The sequence below is a fragment of the Ictidomys tridecemlineatus genome, chromosome 6 (genome assembly GCF_052094955.1).
Source record: "Ictidomys tridecemlineatus isolate mIctTri1 chromosome 6, mIctTri1.hap1, whole genome shotgun sequence".
Classification (NCBI taxonomy): domain Eukaryota; kingdom Metazoa; phylum Chordata; class Mammalia; order Rodentia; family Sciuridae; genus Ictidomys; species Ictidomys tridecemlineatus.
The window spans coordinates 23288786-23316754 of NC_135482.1; the positions used below are offsets into that span (position 1 = coordinate 23288786).

The window sequence follows — 27969 nt, forward strand, 5'->3', positions numbered from 1 at the left end:
GATCAGAGATTAAAGAAGAAATGCTATTTTTAAGGCACTGGAGGGCTTCAAAGAAAGGATACATTAGATTCAATTATGTTAGAATAAAGAATGACTTCTAAAAGATGGTAAGCCTGTCCCACTGGGGAAGGAAGGGGGCTGCACCTCACTTCTCTCTTCTGAATATTGATATATTTCAATTTCAAAAGTTTAACAAGAAATATGTCATCAGAGCTCCTGCATTGAGCACTCTCACCCCACAAATGGTTGAACTGGGGCAACTCTTAGGAATGACATTTGAGATAGATCTGGAAAGATGTATGGAATTTCAACAGATGGATATGGGAAGAAAAATTTCCCTACAAAAATTAATAAAGAAACAGGAAAGTTGGGGTATGTCTAGAAATTTAATTAGATAAGGACCATATGCAAGAGAGTTATGAAAGGCTCAGACTGAAAAAGTAAAACAGGGCCATAGTATGAAGCATCTGAAATGTTTGGCGAAGCAGTGATTGCATTTTGTAAACTACAAATACTTCATAAGCATAGAATTATTATTATCAACTAGCATTTCTTAATTGAGTGGGTAAATAAATGAGTGAACATGAGATTCTTCCCCAAAAGATAATATACACCTTTCACCAAAAAAAAAGCAACATTTCATGCTCTGTCATAGTGGTTCTCAACCAAGGAGAGCACATGGAGGGTTGGGATGGAAGTTTACACACAGAAAAGAATTTTTGCAAACTTCACACAGTATTACTGGTTTGAGAACCACTGCTCTACTGACTCTGTTAAAAGTTGAAAGAGAGATCTACACAAAGTAGCATGCCATCAGGGCCTATAAGTATAGGAAAAACCGAAAAGTTTCCAGCTTCCTGTTCTCAGAAAAGTCACCAGTGACCTCATGATGGACAGTGTTACTGGCCTATTATCAATTGTATGTGACTCAGGCATTCTACATTGTTGGACACTGCTAGCCACTTGAAACTTTCTAATCCTTTGTTTCCATAACAATGCTGTCTTTATTTTTTCCTCCCTCTCTATCTGGTGCCTAACAATCTGTTTCAGAAGTTCTTACTCATGTAACCAAGTACACTCTGTGGATGTCCTCCAGTAACCTATTCTTGATTGTCTTCTTATTCTATACATTATCCCTGCAATGTCTCATCTAACCCTCCCAGTTTCAACTACCATTGACTGGTAACTCTCAAAAGTATTTTTATGATTCCCAACTTTTCTTCTAAGCCTCAGATCATGACTAGTTGCCCATTATAATGTATTAGCATATCCTTCAAGCATCTCAAAGTTGGTATGTTTGACCCTGAACTCCTTCTTTTCTCCCTTCCTTCCAAACCACTCCCTTCTGAATGTGGATCCATCTCAACCTTCTCAAGCCCTAATTCCAAATCTTTATAAATAGTGTCATTATCCATTCAGTTTTATAAACTAGAAATTCTAAAATCTGCCTCAACTCGTTTGTCCCTTAACGATTTATTCTTCCTCATCTGGATAGTCCCCAAATCCTTTATATCTTAAAAAAAAAAAAGTTTTTCATATGCAAACTTCTCTCCCATTCCCACACCTCCTCACCTCCTTTCCTTGCTATCATTTCCCTGGCTTTCCTGCCACTAGTATAGTCTATACAAAGCTACCAAATTGTATGTCAAAATTAAATCCTAATCACATCATGATTCTGCTTTAAAATGTCCCATGGTTCATTAGGCCCACAGGACAAAATTCATCTTCTTGGCATAGGACCTTCCACAATCTGGAATCCCAACCCCAGTCCAACCTATTCTACTGCTTTCCACTCGGCTCATCTCCCTTCCACTGCTTTCTGTTCACGCACACTCCAGCTACACTAAGCTCCTCACATTCCCCATGCTATTTCACATGATTCCCACGGCCTGGAATGTGCTTCAGGTCAATTCCACAAGTGCTTATTTGAGCATCTACTATGTACTGGACACTGTTCTAAACCTCAAAAACAAAAATAAGAAGATAAAGATCCCCCTTCATTTCAATTGACTATCTACAAATTTAATTGGAAAATCAATTTTGGGGACAAATATAACATTATATTATATTTCTATATATAGAAAACAATGATAAAAGTATTCAGAAAATCTAAGATGGGTAGTGCTGATGGTATAAACATATTTTTAGATTAAAAAAACTGTAAATTGAGGCCACATTCTCTTGCAGTGGCATATATCTGATCCTTCCATAGCGAAAAGTGTCTAATGTAATCAGCATTCTACCAACTGGCTAGCTAAATGGGACAACATCAGCACAGTGCTTGGTCAACTTTGTTTTCTGTTGAATCTGCGCAAAGCCCTTTTTTTGTTTCATGATCTCCTTGAGAAAACCAGGATATTTGAGTTAACAAATTTTCTGGGTAAATTATCTTATCCACCTGATGTAAAGAACATTATGAAGTGTATGTTTTGTGATAAGCACTTACATTTTTCACAAAGGGTATATCCTTATATCTCTTCCCTAAATACTGACATCATCCATTCCTTTCTCCCTCCCAAACTTCTAACTGTAACAGAAATATATCTTATACCTTTAAAACACAAGGAATCTAATTTTGCATATTATTATGATTCGTTTTTTCCCAATAAATATGAGAAGAAAAAGAAAAAGACCCCTCTGTCAGTCATTCAGAGCCCAGTTCTAAGGATGACAGGTATATTAACAAATAAAAATAATGAATTGTGATACACAAAAATTAGAAATATATACAAAGAACAGAGGCAGCATCGAGGAGAGAGTGGATAACTGGAGGAGCAGGACAAGAAAGCATGTCAGGATCTGGATAGACAAGATGAGAAAAGCATCGCAGGCAAGGCCAAGGGCACCCAGGGTCCACGAGTCAGTGAGAGTTTCACCATCACACAGAAACATGAAACACAATGGGGTGAACTATACCTAAAAATGACTAAGATGATAAATTTTATGGTGTTTAATCACAATTAACTATGATTTTTTTTTTTGAAAGCACAATGAGTAAAGCCAGAATGGGCAGCTTCCTACTTTCCAAACCTTTTCAACTCAGACAAAACTCCTTTTCATCTGTTAGATCTGGCTCATTATCCAACACCCGGCTCTGTGTATCCTCAGGATTCCCTCTGATGGCTTGGCTGTGCTCCCACAGCACCTTATCGTACCTCTATTTAGAACATCACAGCGTATGGAAGTTCTAGTATAGTTTTCTGCTTTCCCCACAAGACCATGAGTTCCTTGGGAGCTAGCACCATACCTCACACAAATACAGATCCCATACCTCTATAAGAATCTCTTTTGCACTAATTAGTTAATTTACTATTGATAAACTCTATTTGCCAGACACCACACTACCAGCTGTGTATACCTGTCCTTCTTTCTTACAGCTTTATGAAGATAGACATATTTTTATTTCCATTTTTACAGACAAGGAAATGGGATGGGAGGCTAGGGGATTTGCCAAAGGTCATACAGTTGGATAGTGGGGAAATGAAGACAAGCTGACATTTTAATAACAAAATAACTAGTAAATGAAGTTCCAAAGATATGGCAGAGAATTGACCTATTCCATATCAGACACCGTGTTATATGCCTTGCTGATGCAGTTTCATTTAAAATAACTTCAACCTAGCTGGGCATGGTGGCACAGGCCTGTGATCTCAGCAGCTCTGGAGGCTGAGGCAGGAGGATTTTGAGTTTAAAGCCAGTCTCAGCAAAAGTGAGGTGCTAAACAACTAAGTGAGATCCTGTCTCTAAACAAATACAAAATAGGACTGGGGATGTGGCTAAGTGGTCTAGTGTCCCTGAGTTCATCCCTGGTACCAAAAAATAAAACTTCAACGTCATGAAATCTCCATAAGAAATAAATATCACAGTAAAGAAACCAATGTTCATGAGGTAAAGTGGTGCACACATGTAATTCAAGAGACTCAGGAGGCTGACACAGGAGGATCTCAATTTCAAAGCCAGCCTCATCAACTTGGTGAGACCCTGTCTCAAATTTTAAAAAAAATTTTTTTAATTTTTTTAAAGAGCTAAAGGTATGGTTTGATGGTTAAGTACCTCTGGGTTCAATCTCTGGAACCAAAAAAAGAAACCAAGTTTCAGAACAGTTAAATTTTTTGACCAAAATCACAGACTAGTGGGCAGCAGCATCATTAGCTGAAATCCCTCCCAGCATTTCTCATTTGATCTTTGGAGGAAGAAGTGAAAAGATGAAAATAAAGAAATTTTTAAGGTAAAGTAAAGATTATCTAGAGGACCTTGTTAATGCACCAGAATCATCAGACTAAGTGGGAAGTTCTAACTAGGGAAGTTCTGTGTTAGTCACTATGAGGAATATTAAAGAAAAAAAATTGACGGGGATTCTAGGGGCTGGAGTTGTGGCTCAGTGGTGTAGCACTTGCCTCTCACAAGTGAGGAGGCACTGGGTTCAATCCTCAGCACTACATAAAAATAAAATAAATAAAATAAAGGCATTGTGTCCATGTACAACTAAAAAAAATCAAAACTAGGTAAAATTGAATAGAGTTGATGAGTATTACTTAGGGGACCCACCTGAAGTTAAGGTACATGAATTTGTGATGAACTCAATAAGCACAGAGATAGATATTTTATTTATATACGTGTGTGTGTGTGTGTGTGTGTGTGTGTGTGTGTGTGTGTATTATTTCTGCTATCCCAGCAGAAAAGAAATACTGTGGATTGTCAATCTGTGAGCAGAAGGTAATTCTGGGAGTAGGAGAAGGTTGAGGAGAAGGATTTGCAGAATTGTCTGAATACAGATTTTACTCTGAGGAGCTAGATTTAACCCCACCCAGGTTAAACCCAACTTTCCTCCATCACCAAACTCAAATCTTCTCTGCTATATGAGTCTGGACAACTCACCTATTTATCTGGTGACACTGTCAATTCATGTCCACTAACCTTGAAGGCCTTACTGCCTGCTGCCTGACAACTAATTATACTTCACTTCCTAAGTCTCTCACTCTCCCACTCTTCATATTTTCATCATCTCTCTCACCTGATGGTGACCTTGCTTCCTATTTTATCCCAAAACCAAGCCATCAGAAGAAAAGTCCCACCAGCTGCCACCCCTGTGATTATGTGCTCTGCCTTGCACCTGTGTCTGTGAACTGATCGTGCTCCTGCCTGAGACCAGCACCTCTTCTACTTCAGATCCTGTCCCTCCTCTACTCAAGCATCCCTCCAACAATTCTCCCATCTCTCTTTTCGTTCTCAGTTTTCCCCTTTCTACTGGATCATTCCCAACAATGTCAAACATCACATATGCTGTGATTTCTCCCATTTTAAAACAAAACAAACAAAATCCTACTCTTCCACTTGAGTTTGTGTCCCTACCCAGCTTTAGATACCACCTTATTTCTGTGCCCAAAGATCTGTTATCATGCTCAGAATCCTCCATTCCCATTCTCTTCTGAGTCCTCTTTAATTATATTCCTGACTCACTGTCATACTGAAATGGTTCCTATGAAAGGTATCAGTGGCCTTCATGTTGCTAAATGCAACAATCCATTCCCATTCCTCATCTTTGATCTATCAGCATTTGACACAGTTGAGGCTTAACTTCGTTTGGCTTCTAAAACATCATATACTCCTTCTGTATATGATTTGAAATGCTTCTTCTATCTCCTTTGCTGGTTCATCCTCATCACCGAAACCAAACAGCATTCTTATTTAATGACTTCAGTTTTAGAATAAATTATGTTCTTTTTGCAGCTGACATGCTTTTCTGATTTTATCTTGCTTAGCTATAATTTAATTAATTCTCATTCTCTGAGCATACACCAACTGACTAAAGGAGGAGTCTCAGAAAGGTGAGGTATAGTGAAGGGAAGCCATTTTGGAATTGCTGAGCCTAATCTACAGATGATCGTCGGTCACTCATCAGTCCTCTGTGTCCTTTCTGTTGTAGTGTGTTCCTGCCATCCAGTTGGATCAGCTATCCTTCCTTTCAGCTCAGTGACCTTCTGTGATCCCAGCAATGGTGACTGCCCTTGCAAGCCTGGGGTGGCAGGGCCACACTGTGACAGATGTATGGTGGGATACTGGGGCTTTGGAGCCTACGGCTGCAGACCTTGTGACTGCGCGGGAAGCTGCGACCCTCTCACAGGGGACTGCATCAGCAGGTGAATGTTCATGGTACTCGCTCTCATCTATGTGTATTTCAGATTCTTTCAAAGATCTGGTAAGTGATCTGGAAAATCTTAGATGCCATTAGCAAAGATATATTTGCACATATATTTAAAGAATTTTGGTCACATTGCAGAGCCAAGTAATTTATTCTTGCAAGACTAGAGATCATCTAGTCCATTTTGCAAGATAAATTATTCTTCACTATAGTTTCTTAAAACACTTTTGCATCCTAGAAAGTGAGAGTATGGAAAGACAATGATAAGGTTGGAATCTCTATGTATAGATTCATTTCCACTCAAGTTCTAAAAAATTGCTTTATAAGTTCTTCATTGTTCTCTGTTTTATTAAGCAGCACCGACATAGACTGGTATCATGAAGTTCCTGACTTCCATTCCATGTATAATAAGAGCGAGCCAACCTGGGAGTGGGAGGATGAGCAAGGATTTTCTGCACTTCGACACTCAGGTGAGACAGATATAACTTGATATCATATTTCCAGGTCTGGTCTTGAGTAATCATGAATGTAACAAATCAGGGACAGCTTTTGGATCTTGTGAAGAGAGCTCTTTAGTTTTATGGTTTAATACAGCAGTGACTCCCATAGTATGAAACTGAAATTTTTCTGAGAGGTATTTTAACAAACCTGTTTATGTTCTGTTAGGATAACATATCTAGTTAGTACAGAAAATGTGGATAATGTAAAACATCAGAGTAAATGGGGAAAAATCATCCTAGGTCTCATTATCACACTGTGAAGACTTTGGGGGTATTTCCCTCTATAGCCTAATGTTCTTCATAGTTAAGAGATAACTGAATAGAGCTGGAAATGTACAGATCCATTTAAAGGAAAAAGTATTCTTACAGACTAGTCTAATATGTTCAAAGCAAAAGCTACATGTGAAATCCTTATATTTATAGTCTTTTACAACTATAAAACAAAAGTAATTTTACAAGGTAAATATAAGCCAAGTAATAACATAAATAAAATTACTGTTAATTAAATATGAAAAATGATTTTTGTTGTCCATTCTGATTTTTTAGGTTTGTCAAATCTATACTATTTCCTCTGACTTAATTGTCCTATGATATTTTTCCATTCCTTCTTTTCATGAGCTTGCTGTGACATAGGTTTTTTTTCCCCCCTGGTTGTAGGATTTCTTTTCTTTTTTTTTAATTGATTTTATTTTTTAAATACATGACAGTGGAATGCATTACAATTCTTATTACATATATATACCACAACTTTTCATATCTCTGTTTGTATATAAAGTAGGTTGACAGCCAAATAGTGTCTTCATACATGTACTTTGGATAATGATGTCCATACTTCCTTTCTGTGTTCATCCTGTCTCAGTCTTCTCTTATAGAAAATCAAGTGATTTTATTTAGCACCAAATTGCTCATTTAACACAGTTTCAAATGTGGACCAGGAAGCCAGTGTGGCTGGAGCAGAGAACGCCAGGAGGATAGTAAAAGAGAGACAGTGGAGATTATATAGGCAACTGGAAGGATTTGGGCTTTTACCTGGAGTAAGGCCAAAACCTTTGGAGGGGTGTTTTATTTTTAGTTGTGGATGAACCTTTATTTATTTTTATTTATTTATATGTGGTGCTGAGGATCGAACCCAGTGCCTCACACATGCTAGGCAAGTACTCTGCCACTGAGCTACAGCCCCAGACCCCTTTAGAGGGTTTCGACCTGTGATAGGGCATTTGAGATAACACCAGTTGGCACAGATGATCTTTTCCTTTGTCATATTCAGCATTGTGGATGCAGGCATAAGCAAAAAATTGGATTTAATCTGGGTTGAGGTTTTTCCAAGCAAGAATGAGCAACAGAGGGCAATGATTACTCATGGAATAAAAGCTGGATAAGAAAGGATATGAGGGTGAAAAGAGGTTGGGTCAAGAGATTGAAGGGTTTCAAAGGATTGTTGGTGCTGGAAGCATGCTAAAGGATAGGATGTAGAGGTCATCTAAGAAGGGGATGCTTGAAATTGAAACTCAGAATGATAATGAAAATGTCTAAGACATGGTCATGGGAGAAGCTGGGGCCATTGTTTGTAATGCCACCTCCTGTATTGTTTCATATATGTATAAATCCATATATTGTCTATCATGTTTCATAAGCCAAGTACCACAATGCCTTGTTACAGCTTTATAAGGAGCCCTGATTCTTGAAACTCCCTCATTTTGTTTTTCTCTCTTGAAATTATTTTAGCTGCTGGTTTGTTGCTTTTTCCTGTGAAATTCAAATTGAGCTTATTAAGCCCTACAAAAATCTGTGTTGAGATTCAGATTGCAATTTCACTGACATTTTTATAATATTAAGGAGATGCCAATGTGAATGTATCTTTCTATGTATAAAGGTCTTCTATAAGGCCTTTCAGTAACATTTTGTCACTTTTCTCCAAAAAGGCTTTGCATGTCTTTTATTAAATTTACTCCTAAATATATTTTAGATTTAATTGCTATTGATAAATTGTTCTTTACTTGAACTTACAAAATATTATTAATATTTTGGGTGGTACCAGAGATTGAACTCAGGGGCACTCGACCACTGGGCCGCATCCCCAGCCCTATTTTGTATTTTATTTTGAAACAAGGTCTCACTTAGTTGGTTAGTGCCTCACCATTGCTGAGGTTGTCTTTGAACTCAAAATAGTCCTACCTCAGCCACCTAAGCTGCTGGGATTAAGATATGCATCACCGCACTCAGCCTAAATTATTATTAATGATATAAAGGAATATCATTTATTTTTTGGATTTTGATCTTGTATCCAACAATCTTAATGAACCTGTTTACTAATCCAAATGGTTTATAGTTTATCTTGGATGTTTAAATGTAGACCATCATATCATTAGTAAATATGGACAGTTGTCTCACTTTTAGTTCATACACCTCATTTTTTCCCTTGCCTTATTGCATTGGGTAGTGCCTCCAGTATAATATTTTCCCAAATTTGATGCAAACATTTTGAAAATTTCTCCAACATATTTGATGGTGATTTTTGATATGCTGCCTTTATCAGAAAAAGTCTTTCTCTTCTATTCCTAATTTTATTATTAGTGAGTTTTGTATTTGGCTGTCTTTTCTGTATCCTTTGAGAAAACCATATGGTTTTTCTCTTGTAATCTACTAATGTGAGGTTTAAAAATAAGATTTTTTCCTATAGGAATGTGTATTTTGGAGGTGCTTGATCTCTCTACAAAGAAAAATTAGGAATTACTTTATTATAAAATGTTCCTAGAAGTCTTAATTGTTTATTTTTTTAAAATACTGTAATGTTAGACTTGTGTGCATGGAAGTAATTAAGATACATCATTATTGTAGTTTAAAAGTTGCATATGATAAGACAGTTTTTGTTTTTACCAAATGGTCTATTCCCCATCCCAAGGCAAGCATGAATAAAATTAGGTTAAATGCAAATTTTTAAAAAAAGATTTTTTCCTATATCAAGCTATTCTTTCAGTCTTAAGATAAGCCCTTTGGTCATGATATATTTTTATTCATACATTGCAGAGTTCAATCTGCAAGGATTTTTTGTTTTTTTAGTTTGTTTATTTGTTTAGAATTTTTCTATGTTTATAATTGATTGTTGGCCTATAACTTATGGTATCATACATCTGGATAAGTTAGAAGATCCTTCTACCATTATTTTTATCTATTATCTGCAATAATTTATATTGAAATACAATCATGTGTCACTTAATTACAAGGATATATTGTGAGAAATTGCATTGTTGTGCAAACATCATAAAATGTACTTACGTAAACTAAGATAGCTATGACTTAGTGGTATAATTTTATGGGACCAGCAGAGTGTATACAATCCTTCATTGACAGAGACGTCATTATACAGTGCATGACTAGAATTATCTGCTTGAATGTTTGTTAGAACTTATTTACAAAACCATCTTGACATGGTGTTTGTGAGTAGAAGAAAATATTTAATTACTGATTGATTATCTTCAATGGTTATTAATTATTTTAATATTGAGTTGATTTTAATACTTAAAGTTTTCTATAAAATTATCAATTTTATTTAATTTTAAAAATCTTATTGATACTGGGCACAGAGGCACATGCCTATAATTCCAGAGACTCGGGAGATTAATGCAGAAGGATCACAAATTCAAGGCCAGATAGCAACTTTGCAAGACTCCATCCCAAAAACTAAAAAGGGCTGACAAATACCTATACAAAAACAAAAAATAAAAAAACTTATTGGTATAAAGTTAAACATAGTATGCACTTACTAAGTTTTTAACTTTCTACTCAATTTGCAGTTAGTTTTCCTTTTAGTCCTTAACCTTCTTTCTGTATTTTGTTCTTATTGTCTTAATTGACTTTACTGATCTTTTTTTTAATTTTTATGTTATATATGACTACAGAATGCATTACAATTCATATTACACATACAGAGCACAATTTTTCACATTGTACACAAAGTAGAGTCACACTATTCATGTCTTCATATATGTACTTAGGATAGTGATGTCCATCTCATTCCACCTTCTTTCCTACCCTTATGCCCCATCCTTTCCCCTCCCTCGCTTTGTCCTATCTAGAGTTCATCTAATCCTTCCCTGCTCCTCCAACCCCAACCCCATTATGAATTAAGCATCCTTGAATCAGAAAAAAACATTTGGCATGTGTTTTTTGGGGATTTGCTAACTTCAGTTAGCATTATATTCTCCAGCTCCATCCATTTACCTGCAAATACCATGATTTTATTTTCTTTTAATGCTGAATGATATTCCATTTTGTATATATACCACATTTTCTACTGAAGGGCATCTAGGTTGGTTCCACAGTTTAGCTATTGTGAATTGTCATGCTATAAACATTGATGTGGCTGTGTCTCTGTAGTATACTGTTTTTAAGTCCTTTAGGTATAGACCAAGGAGTGGGATAGCTAGGTCAAATGGTGGTTCTATTCCCAGTTTTCCAAGAATTCTCCATAATGCTTTCCATATTGGGTATACCAATTTGCAGTTCTACCAGCAATGTATGAGTGTGCCTTTTCCCCCACATCCTTGCCAACACTTATTGTTGTTTGTATTCTTGATAGCTGCCATTCTAACTGGAGTGAGATGAAATCTTAGTTTTGATTTTCATTTCTCTAATTGCTAGAGATGTTGAACATTTTTTTCATATATTTGTGGTTGATTGTATAACATTACTGATCTTAATTTGCTTTTCAAAGAACAACTTTTGGTTAAGTTGACTGATTCTATTTAATTTTTCTTTATTTTACTAATTTCTGAACTTATTGTTTTCTTTTCTAGCTTTGTTGGTTCAATGATTAACTTATTTATTTTAATTTTTTTTTAACAAGCTCTTTTAAGGTTATAAGTTTCCTAATAAGCTCTCTTTTGCTGAATCCTACTAGATTTTATAGACAGTGTTTTCATTATGATTCAGTTCTAAATTTTCTATAATTCCCATTAAGAATTCCTTGTTAATCCACTGAGTTACTAGAACCTATACTTCATTGATCAAATGTAGGGATTTAAAAAATAAAAACACACAAAACAACTTTTTCTTGATGATCTCTAATCTAATTTCATTATATTGTATCAGCTCTTTCAAAACAAGGAAGGCAACCTGAATCTGTTTCTGGGTTACTTCCAGAACTAGCGAGTTTGCAGGGCTCGGTGCTAGACAAAATGGAAAGCTTCTTGTTCAAAAATGGCAAAGAATGTCAAGGTGCCACCACAGAGCTTTCCATCAAGCACAAAGCCTTTCTCAGCCCAAGGCCCCATGCCTGGAAGCCAACCCTGCCAGCTTACCTACATCTGCAGCTTGCTAAAAACAAAAATCCCAGCTCATTAACAACCATCATTTGGTTTTAGGTTTTGGTTGTGGCTTTTTCCCCAAGCTCCCTCCTTCCTTTAGCAAGGAGAAACTTATCCAATCTGTCTCTAAAAGGTGATCCTCACTGTTGTCCCTTCTTAGTCCCTGTAACGCCTCAGGATCTTAACTCCTGATCACAGCTGCCTGATTCTGAAACCAGATCTGAAAAATCTAAGATATCAGGCCTCTCTCGATTGGCACATTCATTCATTTCTAATCCTCAGCAATAGGCATCTGGTTTTTGACACAGGCTGTTTTCTCTTTTGTCTAACATTGCTGTAGGTTTAGAGTTGAGGATGTATTCAAGTATGAACTTACAAAACTGTATTGTCTATAATAATTTCCCCCCAATTTTTTATTATGAAAATGTTCAAACATACAGAAAGGTTTGAATAGTCACTTATCCATATATCCACACCTCTATTCTGATCCATCCTCTAATCTATATTTTAGATCAGGAAGAAACCACCCAAATTTGAGAAACACTAATATTTGCATTTCTGGTTCTTTTACCTAACTTAATATTATGATAATTTTCCTAATGGTTTCATTTTAATTTGATGATCTCTAATCTAATTTAGTAACAAGAAAGAAGGTGAGAAAGATAAGATTATATGAAGTTGCCACATTTATCTTTTAAGCATCTGGAAAAGAAAACAAATCTTTCCTATGAGTTTTTTTTTTTTGCCTTAATGTTACATAGTCTGAATTTTACAACTTTAATAGTCACTTTTACAAGTTTTCATTCTCTTTTCTAGTACAGTGACTTTTTATAATTCTCCAACTTGGTCTGCTAGGTCAAATTTGTAATAATCAGGTCTTTAGGACTATCAGACATTCACTGAGCCCATGATGCTTGTTACTAGGGAGCTTATTATTATGAATCTAGTCTTGGAAGTAACCCAGAAACAGATCTGGGCTGCCTTCCTTGTTTTCAGAGAGTTTATATAATATAATGAAATTAGATTAGAGATCGTCAAGAAAAAGTTTTGTTGTTGTTTTTAAATCCCTACATTTGAGCAATTAAGTACATGTTCTAGCACATAAAGTGGCTGGCACCAGAATGACTCCAAATCCTCATGTCCACCACAGCTGTTAGGTCTATGATGTCCCCAGAGAGCCTGTAGGATTCATCCATATGAGCCCCAGGTGCAGGGAGACTTTGTTCAGTTTCCTGTTAAACAGCAACATTCCCACTGGGTATAGGATAGTGATCCTGGCACTTTTTTCTTAATCACTTAATTTAAAAAGTCTGTCTTCAAATTTAGGTGCCTGCATGCCTACGATCTACCATAAGTTTCCATAAAAAGCTTTCAACTAGAAGTATAAGGCTCTATGCCAACAAAATACCCTTACTTCTTAAGTTCTTTCTTCTCTTTCTTTTTTCTTGTTTCTTTTTGGTGGTGCTGGGGACAAAACCCAAGGCCTGCATATGCTAGGCAAGTGCTCTCCCACTGCATGACATCTTCAGTCCCTTAATACCCTTAATTTCTACCACTTCTCGTGAGGTAAAGAACACCAGATATAAAATTTCACTTCCTAATACCAAAACTGGTTTTAAATAGTGCCATGGACTTGTAAATAATGCTCATTTTTCAAAATGTTCTAGTAACTAGGTTAATTCCATTTTTAAAAATCGTATTGGTGCTGGGTACAGTGGCACATACCTATAATCCCACCAACTCGGGAAGCTAAGGTAGGGGGAATCACAAATTCAAGGCCAGACTGGTCAACTTTGCAAGACTCCATCTAGTAACCAAGTTACTAGAACATTTTGAAACTAAACAGGTTTTTCTCTCCTTCCAGATTCACATTTGGAAAATATATCTGGGCTAAAGCCTGACCAACAAATTTTAATGTTTGAGCTCTAAGCATATGAAAAAAGAGTATTATTAGGCAGACAAAAACCTTCAAATAATTCTAAAAGGCTGAAAGACTAAAGAGAGCATTGCATTGAGGAATAGTATATGCCATTTGGAGTTCCACTCCAAATAATTTTATATATTTTTTTATTTATGCAGTTCTGAAGATGGGAACCCAGGGCCTCATACACACTAGACAGGTGTTCTACCACTGAGCTACACCCCCAGCCCTCCATTAGGTTTTTATAGTGTGGTAGTTACTATACTTTCCTGTTTTGGTAGATTTATAGAAGGCCATGAGCAATTTCACTTAGGTTACTACAACTTGTGCATGAGTAAAACTCTACTATGTTGAGATTATAAGCAATATTATTTTACAGATCACAGCAGCTGATTTGAGCACCTTTGACTTCTCTTTTCCACTATTTCATTCCACTGTGATTTTCCACTTGTAAACTCATTCTCTGATTTTGTTGGCAGCTTTAGCCACAGTGGAGAGGCCAATGTTTTCCACGTCACTCAATCTACCTGGTTTCACTAGAATCATCCTCTCACTTCTACCTTTCAAATCTCTAATTCATTATATTCCCCCTTGTACTAGACATCTGCTGCTTCTATCTGACCAGATCCATTTTCCTTTGTTTCCTGCTATTTGGGGGGGGGGGGCAGTTCCACACAGTTTTCCTATGGGAAGCAGCCCTTTCTACGTCTGTCTTGGAGAAGCCAATCAGATGTTCTCTCTCTGGAATTTAAGTCTAGACCTAAAAGTGGCAAAGCTGAAAGTGGTTAGACTTCATAATGACGCTATAAGAGAATACCCAGGAGTTCATACTGACTGGATCTCCAGTGCTTTTCTGATTCCTGATCTTTCTGTTTCTCCCTTCTGTGAGCTATTCCACATTCTTTCAATAAGTCAGGAAACTGTTACATAAACCTTTGAATTAGAGTCCCTTGAAATTCTAATTTCTCCAGTTCTGTTGATACTACAATTCCCTTTTACCTTAGCTGAAAGCTTCATTTAATGAAATTCTTCTTACCCTTGCCTCCTTCCTCTTCCTTGTACTGGGGATTGAACCCTGGGCAGTACACATTCTCGCCAAGTGCTCTACCCCTAAACTATATTACCAGGCCCTGAAGTTCTTTTTTTTTTCTTCCTTTTCCCTGGCCCTCATCCAACCCATTGTCAAGATTTGCAAACCCCAATTCTGCAGCATCCTTGATGCTTCTTCCTTTTGTGACCCATAGCCACCTCTCTAGTTAGACCCACATTACATAGGACTTAGAGGGACAATATAGTGAAAAGATCAGAGTTTTAAATTCTCCCCAACTGAAGCTTAAAATCTGGCTTTTCTACTTGTTAGCTATCCTGCCTGGGACAAGCTGATTAACTACTTCGAGCCTTCATATTCTTAATTCATTAATGTCTACCTCCATAAATAGGCATAAATATTAAGTAATTAGATCATACAGGTAAAGTTCCTCACATATTTATGACTTATAGTTGGCACTCAAATTAGTTATTGATGTTATTGTTATAATTGCTTTCACTAACTTTTAATTGATTCCTGCCTCCATTTACTCTCCCTTCCAATACTTCTGAAAAAGTGATATCAGATTAATTTTCATATATATGTATTTTTTAAATTCATTTAACCTCTCTAAACAGATCCCCTGTATCTAACAAGTTAAAATCAGGGCCTAATTGGATGTCAATCAGGGCCTTCCCTCACACCTCTACTACTATTCTCAACTCAGCCAGTACTTAGAATAAATAGGACCACTGACCCTTCCACAAACACTCTATCCTCTCACGCTTACATTTCTTTGCTAACTCTTTTATCCCTATATTCTTATCAAATTTCTACCTGTTAAACTATTAAGTGAATAAATAAATGTAAAACAAAATAGTGCCTAGTAGAGTGCGGGGTATAGCTCAGTGGTATTGTGCTTGTCTACCATGCACCAGGCCCTGGGTTCAATCTCCAGCACTGAAACAATAAGGAAAGTACCTGGCATAAGCACGCCACATCAGGAGTTAGCTGCTATCACCACTCAGTGCTAATAACTTATGAAGTGCATGACAGCAGGAGAGAAGGGGAGAGAAAAGGGGGCAACTCTATCTAATCATTAAATCAGTTAAGATTGAAAATCATATCCTTTCTAGGTTCTAGGAATATAAAGATGAATAGGACATAATCATTGTCCTCCAGGATCACTCTAAAGAGAATACAAACAGATAATGAGTATGCACATGCTCTATATGGGTCTCTGTACAGAGTACTTTGAAAATTCTACATAGCACGGCATTTCTCTCACACATTAGAATTGTAATAATTTTAGCTGTTGTGAGAAAATATCCCACTTTTTCTTCAAAGTCCATTTCAAATTTTTCTTCAGACACAAAACCTTTTCCCACTTTCCCAGACATATGTGATCCACTCAAGCAGACTATGCCTCTCATGGACCACTTACTACTTTTTATACACTTGCTTTATTCGCTTCACTGAATTGTAATCATTAAGGCAAGAATTGTATCTTGCTCATCTTTATATGCTGATATATATGAAGGTTATATCAGGACTTTTATCACAGGTGTTAAATTAATACTTTTTAAATTGGATGGTATTACCTTTAACGGACTATCCAATAATTTTATTTGACTTTTGTTGTCATGAACATTAATTATAGAAAATTGTTTTTTCTATAGGTTATCCATTTAATTGTTCTCTTTCATGAATACAGAATATTACCACTGGACATGGAATATTAACATATTGATATTAATATATTTACCATAGCACCAGTTACAAGTACTGAAATATGACACTGTTTCTACCTTCTATATTTTCTTAGGAAAATACTTTATTGGATGATAACTCATTCAATTCAGAAAGAGACTATTGCATGGTTGCTTAGTATTTATGGGTTATGTTGCATGAATCACTCAAGGTTTAAAGGGTGTGTTTCCTGGATTTATTTGCTGATACGCATACACACACACACACATCTCTCTCTCTCTCTCTCTCTCTCTCTCTCTCTCTCTCTCTCAATAACTAATGCCATTTTCCACTTACTTTCTATAGGTAAATGTGAATGTAAGGAACAGGTGTTAGGAAACTCCAAGGCATTCTGTGGAATGAAATATTCATACGGTGAGTTTGAAGTTCTCAAATATGCTAAGAACCTTTTCAAACCTAGTACAGAGAATTTTTAAGGAAATAGGAGGCCTGGCAGATGACATGAGCACATTACCAAGCACATAGTAGATGCTTAGGAAATGGTAGGGAAGAGAAAGATGATATACTTTTGTGATACACTGAGACTAGCTATCCACCTAGGTCTCTTTCCCAGCTTCTCTGAATACTCTAGACATCTCTACCTTGCAAATACTATGAAAATACATCATACGGAAGAAGAAAAATGGTACTACCCTGAGGAAAGACTTACTATCTTCAAATTCCAAATGGCTTCACATTTATTGTTAAATATATTAAGATTTACCAACATATCTTATCTTACCAACATATTCTTGATCAGTGTGTGAGGCTTTTTGTTGTTCTATAGTTTATATGGCCTGAAACATGCAGTACTCTGAAGAGAAAATTGTAAGTCATGCTTTCTGAAATCAAGTATTTAGATTCTTGATAACATTGTATTTAATCTCATAAAAGATTAAAAAGTAAATGATAACAAACATATAAATCTTATCTATAATTACATGCATACTTCCCTCTCTTCACCTCTCAATTTGGCTAAATAACAGAATAGATCTGGCTGTTTTAACTTTCTACTGAGGAGATTTGAACATTCTTAATGAGGGAGTGAAGCACCTTGGTCTTCTTAACTATGACACCTAAAGACTTGGGGAAAAAAATGGTTTCTCCCTTCCCATTCTATGGCTTAATGAAAAAACACTTCATTTATTTATTACTTTATCACATATTTGTTGAGCAAAATAATGAATAGACAAGGCAACTGCCCTATTTGAGCTTACAGACCAGTAGTATAATAATGGTGGACATTTGCTGAGCATTTATCATGAGCCAGGCACTATGCTAGTCACCCTTGATGCATTTACTCAGCAAGGCAAGTCCAGACACTACGTCTAGCCAAGCAGTCATGGGAACTTGAGCAGTTCACTTAATTTCTTAAAACCTGCAAGACTAGATGAGTCCTTAAGACCTTTTAGAAGTCTAAACTTTGATGATTCTGTAAAGACTCTGGCAACTGTATTCTCAGAACATAGGATCAGCCAAGATAAGCTTCTCTCCTTATACACAGTCTTCCAATATGATGTAGATGAGCCAGAAAGAACTTTCCTAATGAAATAGAAAATTGCATCCATCAAGTGTTCATTAGATCTGTTTTCTTCCCCACTCCAACTTCATTACTTAATTCCCAGATACATCCATTTTATAGATGGAGGAGCATAATGGAATCAAAAGTCAAACAAAATACTAGAGCTCTATAATGATACATACTGTATGGTGTATTTCAGAGAAGTTAAAGTATTTCAAATGCTTTCACCACAAAAAAATGATAAATGTTTGAGTAGATCTTCTTGCCCCGATTTGAACATTGCACAATATATACATGTATTGAATTAACTCATGGTACTCCATAAATGTGCACTTTTTTAAAATCTTAAGTTAAAATACACTTTTAAAATTGTTTTAAAAATTATTAAAATCCTGAAGTTCTCCAGTAGAGGGACAGCTTCCCTAACTCCATGTTTTAGTCACCTTTTTTTACTGCTGTGACTAAAAGACCCACCAGAACAATTGTAGAGGAAGAAAAGTTTGAGAACTCATGGTTTCAGAGGTCTTAGTCCATAGAAGGCTGGCTCCATTCTTTGGGGCTCAAGGTGAGGCTGAATATCATGGCAGGAGAGTATGGCAGAGGGAAGCAGTTCACATAGTGATCAGAAAGCAGAGAGAGTCTCCACTCCACTCTCCAGATATAAAATATATACCTCATGGACACCCCTGCCATGAACCACTTCCTCCAGCCACACCACACCTGCCTCCAGTTACCACTCAGTTAATCCCACTAGGGATTAATTTGCTGATTAGGTTAAGGCTATAACCCAATCATTTACCCTCCAAACCTCTTGCATTGTTTCACATTGTAAGCTTCTGAGGAACACCACACATCTAAATCATGACACTCCAGTCAGCTTGCATTGTACACCAAGGGAAAAAGAGTAGATAATAATCATCATATAATCTTTAGAATCTGTAAAATACAGTCTAGCAGTAACATTTTCCTCTCTATCATACATTACATATGGTCAACCATGAAAGTATAATACAGTCAGAATCCAAATAAAAACCAGGATAACAATTCAACTTCCTGTTTCTTCTTTCTATATAGATTTGATAGCTGAATGTATTTAAGATTATAACTGCAGTAAACAAATGGCTGCTATCCCCCTAGTATAGTGATATAGGAGGAAGTAGAAGGTAAATTTTCCCAAGAAGGGAAAACACAGATTATATAGAGGAATGAGATAAAATGAGTGCAAAAATGAATGGACCTGACTGGTTTTAAAGCAAATTTCCACATTCTGATCATTGATGCACCTTCTTACTCTGAAATGCATATTTAAATTGTTCAAATTTCAAAAGATAATGTGAAACTGTTATATTTTAACTTTTGGAATTATGTTGTTACAGTGCTAAAAATAAAGATTTTATCAGCTCACGATAAAGGTTCTCATGCTGAGGTCAATGTGAAGATTAAAAAAGTCTTAAAATCTACTAAATTGAAGATTTTACGAGGAAAGCGAACATTATATCCAGAATCATGGACGAACAGAGGTTGCACTTGTCCAATCCTTAATCCTGGTGAGCATTTGACCTTTCTAACTTAAAATCTACCATGTCTCTGCTGATTTGCTGCTTGTCTTAACATCCTCTGAACCACAACTTAAGTAAACTCAGCAAGGGCATCTCTCCTCTTCACCATTTGAATTCTGGGGAAAGTCCAGGTGGAATTTTTGAACCAACATCAAAAAATTATTTATCTACCATGTGCTCTGTAAAAGTAAAATATTTAAAAACCAGCAATATAATACTTTCTGTCCTAAAAGAGAAGTCTCAGATTGGTTCCAGGTGCCAGTTGCATAGAAAGCACTTTTATGAATTTATCTGCCACTAGCATGTTATCTGAAAACTAGATCCTATTACATTAGAACCTGTTGCCAAAGGAAGCTCAAATGCAAAAGTCCATCTGTGCAAATAATATTGAATTCATTTTTACTATTGCATGAGAAGCATCTGTTTCTCTTGGACAGAAAACAACTCTCAAGTTCTCACCGTGTTGTTTTCATTAAATGATCATTCTGGTTTCAAGTCAGAAACAACAGGGAAATTTTTTTAAATAGAATTTTAGAGAAACTTGGAAGGGAGGGAAATTTGATTTGAACATTAAAATGTATGGCAGAGGTGGAGAAGAGCAGTAAGCAAGGGAGTTCTTACCTCTATACTGTTTATGTGCACTCTTTATACACTGTCATAAGCTACTTAGTTCTCTGTCTCCCTCATTAAATCTGAGGACAGGATTTAGGTTTTTGATCATAATATCTTTAGTATCTATTATTAGTACCTATACATTGGTAATATAATACTCAGTAGCTTCTAGTAAAACAAACAATAACTCAAAAAAAAAGTCCTGTTTCCCTGTTTATGTCATCTGTCTTCCTGTTTATGTAGTCATCATCTGTGTTGAAACAGGTGCATAATTTATGTTCTGGATCTAATTCCTTCTCCATATATGCCAGGAACCCACAGTCATGTTCATAAGGAGTCTTTTCTGGTCTCTGATTAATAAACTTGAAAGAAACAGATAAACAGAGAACAAAAAACAGTAAAAGTATCCCCTCAATCTAACCAATCTAAGCAGTGATACAAATGCTAATTTTTCTCAATTATTAATTAATTTATCATGTCCTTTTTAGCCCTTCAGTGTTTTATCTAAATTCAAACTTTTTTAAATATTTGTTTTTTAGTGGTAGTTTATTTATTTATTTATTTGTGGTGCTGAGGATTGAACCAAGGGCCTCACACATGCTAGGCGAGCACTCTACCACTGAGCCACAACCCCAGCCCACTTCATTCAAATTTTAATAAGAAAAAGGGGGAAAGCATTTCAATCTGAAAAAAAATATATAATACCTAAGGATAAGGTGAAGTAGTGAGAATCTTAGATTTTTGAATGCAGGACACAAAGAATTATTATTATAAGTTCTATTTCCCAGTGATCTGTGCTGAGGGGCTCTTCTTATAAACATTTTTCTACTATATTAGCAAAATAAAAAAAATATTTAAAAAATTAAAAAAATCTGCTGGTTTTTCAGTAAGACATTGAAACAAAAGCTTTGCCGGTTCAGCCACCCTCCAGGAAGTGCACTGTACTTCCTAATCAGGTTTCTGCCAAACAGTCAAAGAATCAACTGGGTTCATCACAATTGAAAACATAAGCGCAATTATTCAAAGAATTCTTGAAAACATGTTTACTTGCTTTGAAGAAAAGACTGGAACCTGCCAAAGCAAAACCAGACACTCTTTCATTTTACTTTGTTTTTCCATTTTTACAAGTTCAATTGCTACAGCCAAAGAAAGCTGATAAGAAAACTCTGAAACCTTGCACGTCAACTTGCTCCCTTTGCTACTCTGAAAAGGAGTAATCTAATCGGATACCTCTGAAAAATCATTCCTTTTAATTTTTGTGTACCTTCACTCATCAATCGTGTAGTTTAGAATACCAAGACTAGCACTAAAGTATATTTTCTTTTTCTGTGGATATAAAATAAAACTTTGTGCCTTCCAACTTGCAGCAAAATAGATGTCAAAGCATAAAGATAGAAAAATGAAATGCAAGTGCTAAAAAGAGATATAAAAGATCACATTGTGGGGCTGGGGATGTGGCTCAGGCGGTAGCGCGCTCACCTGGCATGCGAGTGGCCCAGGTTCGATCCTCAGCACCACATACAAAGATGTTGTGTCCGCCGAAAACTAAAAAATAAATATTAAAAAAAAAAGAAATTAAAAAAATCACATTGTTTTGCATGTTAATTTTTGGTATGGTGTTACTCTATAACTTAAAGATTTATCAGTATCATCATATTAGTTTAATTTATATTTATACTTTAATAGTAAACTGTATTTTTTATAGTTTCAAAATAAATTCATTTAAAATACTAGACTTAGTCTTGGAATTTTAAAAAAAATTGTTTATTGTAATTTTTTAAAAAGAGTTTATTATTCCAGATAGATATTAGATAATATCAAGACTATTACATTTTAACTAGTACATCAATTAAATATTGGTATTCTTTTTCATGCAGAAGCTAAGGTTACCCCTTAAAGAATGTAATTACGGTATAATCTACATGTTTTCCAGTACTACTATATAATTATTTAATAATATTGTGTCATTAAATTATTGTGCCATTATTTTCTCTATGGCACTATTTCCCACCCACCCCCCAACATCATTATAGCTATTTTTAAGTTTAGAATTGATTTTGTTTAATAATCTTTTAATTGTTTTATTATTATTGAAATGGTAAAATGCATGCATAGTACAGAAATTTAGGGAAATTTTCTAAACTTCACATTTCTCACCCTCTGGCAAAGATCACCTCTGTTAATATCTTAGTTCAAATCCTTCCAGATCTTTCTCTGTGTGTGTATGCTGTATTTTTAACCTAAATTAAATAGTAGAATATTCTCTATTCTATAACCTGCTTTATTCAGTTAATAATCATTACCTTTAATTTCAGTGTATTTTCATATTACCTAATATGAAAAATAGGAAAGTTCTGATAAGAGATCAGACTATCATCCTATTTCCCAACTGATCCTTAAATATCCTTTGAAACTGATTTGTCCTTCCAATATGAAATCTAAAGTCTCACATTATGTCTGGCTTTTCAGAACCTCAAGCTTCTTATTCAAGCATAGGTTCCTTTTTTTTTAATGATTGGTTGAAGAAACTAGGCCATGTGTCCTATAGATTATCCAACCTTCTACATTTGCCTGGGTGGTTCCTTGTGGTGGCATTTAGCTTGTTCTTTTGACTCCTGTCTCCTGTGATCTCTAATGAAAAGCTTGATTGATTCAAGATAAACACCTTGGTTTACATCAATTTTAGCTGTTGTTGTCACATCATATTCGATCCTATCAGAAAGCACATAAAACTTGTGTAACCCACATGGGTGTCACTAAGCTTGACCTTGGGTTACACTGGGGACAGTCTGATCTCTCCATGGGCAATTCCATTTTTCCACTTGAGTATCAAGCAATACTGATTGATACTGTGCAAACATCCACTTTTCCATTAACCATTCTTTTAATGATTTTATCACCAATTGATGTCCCTTTATGAATCTGCACTTTCAAGTTTGATGTTTTTTAAATTGTCTAATTCTCTTCGTTTATTAGCCAGCATTCAGTGAGAGGACTTTCTCTCCCGAGCTGTGGTAATAGATTACCATGAAATGCAGTTCTTACTGCAAAGGCAGAATAAAAGCCGAGTTCTTTCCTTTTAATTTCCAATGTAAGGGATGGCTTTAACAGCTGCCTCAAAAGATGCCAAATTAATTTCTCTCTGGCTTTCTCTTATTTTGAGCATAATATTGGAATTAGGGATTTCCATTAATTCAGTGTGTTTCCATATGCACAATTATTCTGTTTCTTGGTGCTCATATTATCACTACCTTAACAAGTTATAATTTGTTACAATCCATTCTGGAGCTTCTGAATCCTCTAAGAAAGCTTCCTACTAATCTTTGGAGGTTTCCCTGGTATTTAGTACAATATATGTCTCATACTTACCTCATGTCTGTCTGCCTGGACTTGGAATGTGCTGTTCTCCAAGAAGCCTTGTATTGTTTTGTTTTCAGTAGATATGTTATCAGAAACCATAGCATGCTTATTTACAGGTATTCATTACTTATAACATTTTTTCTAGGTTCTTTAAGTGAATGAATAATAAATATATAATCATAAACTTAAATTGACATTTTCGATTGAATTTTAACATGTAGTATTTTATTTAATTTTTAAAGCATATGGCTCTTATAATGGAAAATTTTATCTTATAAATAAAATTATTTGCCCAATCTTATAATATTTTTTAAAAATTTGTTTCTAAATACCAAAACTGATTTCATTATGAGTATTTACTAGGAAGATTATCATTTTAAAATTAATATGTAGGTAATGAGACTAAACAATCATTTTTGTGTGAATTTGTTAACTATAATTTTTAATCTGAAGTCTAAAAAGAACATTTTGAATTATAAGGGCAGCTATAGATCTATTCAAGCTTCAATATATTTTTTAGTGTATCAAAACAAATGCTCTATATTCAAAAAACATATCAACTTTATGTAGGGCATATGTGTTATTTTGTATAATCCATAGCTATTTCCAATTTTTTAAATAAATGCCTGCTTCATTTTCCTAAATTCCATCTTAATATACTGGAATACTTAATATACAGAAATACTGATTTATATCAGTTTGTTAAGGTCCCACAGAATCCTCTCTTCTGTCCCATGGAGAGTGCTACAGTATGAAGCACAGGTTCTAGCATCAGACAGACCTAGGTTTGAGTCAAGGTACTGCTGCTGCCAGTAAACAGGTTTCTTAACTTTGCTGAGCCTCAGTTTTCTCATTTGTAAACACATACCACACACACACACACATACACACACACACACACACACACACACACAAGAAACACACATACTCTCCACAGGTTGTCTTCAAGATTAAAAGAGATAATCCATGTAAAGCACTTAGCACAGAATAAATATTTGTTAAATGGGAGCCAATATTGTCTATTACTTCCTATTTCAACCATGCATATGCAAAACCACAAATAAATGAAACTAACGAAGTCACCTTTCCCCCTTCAATAAAGTCTAACACTGTATCATTCTTAATTTTGTTATTTTAGGTTTGGAGTACCTTGTAGCTGGGCATGAGGATGTAAGAACGGGCAAATTAGTGGTGAATATGAAAAGTTTTGTCCAGCACTGGAAACCATCTCTTGGAAGAAAAGTTATGGATATTTTAAAAAAGGAGTGCAAGTAACAATAAAGGTGTACAGCACACAATGGCACTTGTCTATGTACAAAACACAAACTTAATGAAAAAGAAACCTCAAAAACAAAACTGGAAAATTTTTAAAGTGCCAAAATGTAGAGAAATGTTCAAATATGTGGGCATTGTCTAATCTATGTGTTCTGGGCCCATGTTTAAATAGAGTTTTGTTTCGTAAAGAGGAATGAAATCCCCTATGCTGGTTTCTATTTTCTATGTACTGATTCTGAAAGTCTGATTCTCAAGGATGTTTCAATAGCAGCATGATATTCATCAGTAACCCATGAAGGGCAGGACTTCTAATAGGGACTCCCCCAACTTCAGGTGTGTTACCTACAAGTGATGCTACTTAAAGTAATTCATGAGATTTTAAGGGATCCCCACCCGAACTTACTATAAGGAAAGGTATTTCTTAAAAAAGAGCCTTCCCTTGTATGAAGTGTATGAACTTAGGTCTGTGGGATGCCAAATGGAACCTCTCCACATGTATATAGTATTTCCTTGTATAAAGCACTTTACCAACTACCACTTGCATTGTGAAAATTTGGAGACTGGTGTTGACAGGAAGAAAAGTAAAGGGCTTGTTTTTTTAAAAAAAAAAAAAATCTGCTGAAACAGAAGCACTGCCACTACATGTGGAAGAAGTGACCTATATAATGAAAATGTGCTATTTAACTCCAAACACTTGGAGAATCTATGTGAAGATACAACCTGAAAGGAGTACACATTTGCATGAAGTCTCAGCTTTGGGCTAGAGGTTAGATTCCAAGATACTGGCCATGGTGAAACTTTTTAAAAAACTAAACAAAAATACTTTAAAATAAAAGAAAGAAATCATTAAGTGTAGAAGTATGTTTTCATAAAGGGGAAATGGACTTTTTACATTTTAAAAGCCTCATTTATTTGTAATGCACTTGTATACACTTCAAAAATTATTGTAGACACTGAGTTTGTTATATTTTTGTGTTTAGTATTTAAGCCTGAACATGAAACAGTTCTACTCCTTGTCTTTATTAACAGTGTAGAGTCATCATATTTACACATTTTTAAACACAATGTATGTGATAGTTCACCAAATTACAGTTTTTCATTAGTTTTCATCTTTTACCCCTGCATAACCACTATCCATACATTTTTTTCTGTACTTGAATATACAAAACATGAACCACAGTGCCATAAGATTAAATTCACATACAGAACATATTGTTTTCCTGAGGTCCTGTGGACTTGCAAAAAATATATATATATTGCTTTGTTAATTTGTTTTTATATTTCATATATGTAATAAAGGAATATGATCTCCCAATTTTTTGGTCTCATTTCCTTATCAACTCTTTCAATGATGCCAAAGATTAACTTCTCTTACCGTGGGAACTTATATTTAATTCCTTAAATTAAAAAAAATAAATTAAGCCAGGTGCAGTGGCACATGCCTGTAATCCCAGCCAAATGGGAGACTGAGACAAGTTCAGGAGGATCACAAGTTCAAGGCCAGCCTCAACAATTTAGCAAGACCCTAAGCAACTTAGTAAGACCCTGTCTCAAAAAAAAGGGGGGGGGGGGGCTTGGGATGAGTCTCAGTGGTAAAGTGCCCCTGGGAACAAAACAGGAAGGAAAGAAGGGAGGGAGGGAGGGGCGAGCAAAACAAAGGGGCCCAATATTTCTACTCTGTTATTCTGAGGTTTTGGAACACAGTAGAAGCTAATTTAGGTAAAGTTTAGTTTTTGTAGTCCTTGGACATGAATTTTTTTAAAAAAATAAGGTACATTGTAATTTTTATATTATATTTATTTTGACTAATTTTTAAAGTAATAAGGTTTATTGTTTAAAATACAGAAAAAGCATATTTGAAAAATACTTATATTGCAACCATCCTCCATTAATTGTTGTATTTTAGTGTTCATGTGTGAACTGTTTTTTAAGCATATATGTACTTTTTATATAATTGAAATCATATTGTCCATACTCCTATGAAATCTTTTTTTACTATAGCATGACTGTCAACTTCTTGTGTATTCCAATTTCATCTTGGTAAATGGAATATTATACAGTGGGGTTATAATTTAGAAATAACTTATAAAACTTGTTTGTAAGTATATCATATCAAGAGATATATTTTAAATGCATCAGATATAAATATTTTTCATTTTACTTTATTTGATATAGTATTTCCCTTTAAAAGGAAGAGTAGAAATAATGGCTATTATTTTTAAATACTGTTTTTAGTTGTAGACAAACACAATACCTTTACTTTATTTTTATGTGGTGCTAAAGATCTAACCCAGTGGACCTCACACATGCAAGGCAAGCACTCTGCCACTGAGCTACAATCCCAGCCTTAATAATGGCTTTTTTAAGAGTAGAAAGATGGGGCTGGGGATGTGGCTCAAGCGGTAGCGCCCTTGCCTGGCATGCGTGCGGCCCGGGTTCGATCCTCAGCACCACATACCAACAAAGATGTTGTGTCCGCCGAGAACTGAAAAATAAATATTAAAAATTCTCTCTCTCACTCTCTCTTTAAAAAAAAAAAAGAGTAGAAAGATGTCCATAAGACACAAAGTAGAACTATTTCAGAACAATACTTAACTTCCAAACAAAAATCACATTTATTTTATATACGGTGCTTTAGAAATTCTAAAAGATAAATTATAGCAATATTTGTCACTATAAAAAGAAAAAGTAAGGCGATTTTCCCTTTTTTAATTTTATATATATCTGTTCCTAAAATGACTTCCTTTCACTTACTATGTACTAATTTTATAATTTATTCTTTCAACAAAATTTAATCAATTGGTTTTTTTTAAGTATATTCAAATAAAATCACAACTAAAAGTTTAATTTAGTCTCATTTACCAAATGTTATAATTTGACTCTTAAAAGTCCCCCAAAGGCCCATGTGCTGATAGCTTGGTTGCCGGCCTCTGGCACTATTGGGAAATGGTAGAACCTTTAGGGGGTGAGGCCTAGTGGAAGGAACTTAGGTCACT

The 27969-nt window shown here is 35.2% G+C and overlaps 1 protein-coding gene across 2 annotated transcripts in view; it reads left to right on the forward strand.

Annotated features, from left to right (window-relative positions):
- Nucleotides 1–26288, forward strand: part of Ntn4 (netrin 4) — a 105542-nt gene extending 79254 nt beyond the window's left edge. Inside the window, exons 6-10 of one of the 2 annotated variants that reach the window (XM_005324446.5) lie at nt 5927–6140; nt 6497–6612; nt 16952–17020; nt 19544–19714; nt 24837–26288. In XM_005324446.5, the coding sequence (XP_005324503.2) occupies nt 5927–6140; nt 6497–6612; nt 16952–17020; nt 19544–19714; nt 24837–24973 (707 nt within the window). In that variant the 3' untranslated portion in view covers nt 24974–26288. The remainder of the gene's footprint in view (nt 1–5926; nt 6141–6496; nt 6613–16951; nt 17021–19543; nt 19715–24836) is intronic. The other variant, XM_021725805.3, reaches the window with a different exon arrangement.
- Nucleotides 26289–27969: the final 1681 nt, after the last annotated feature.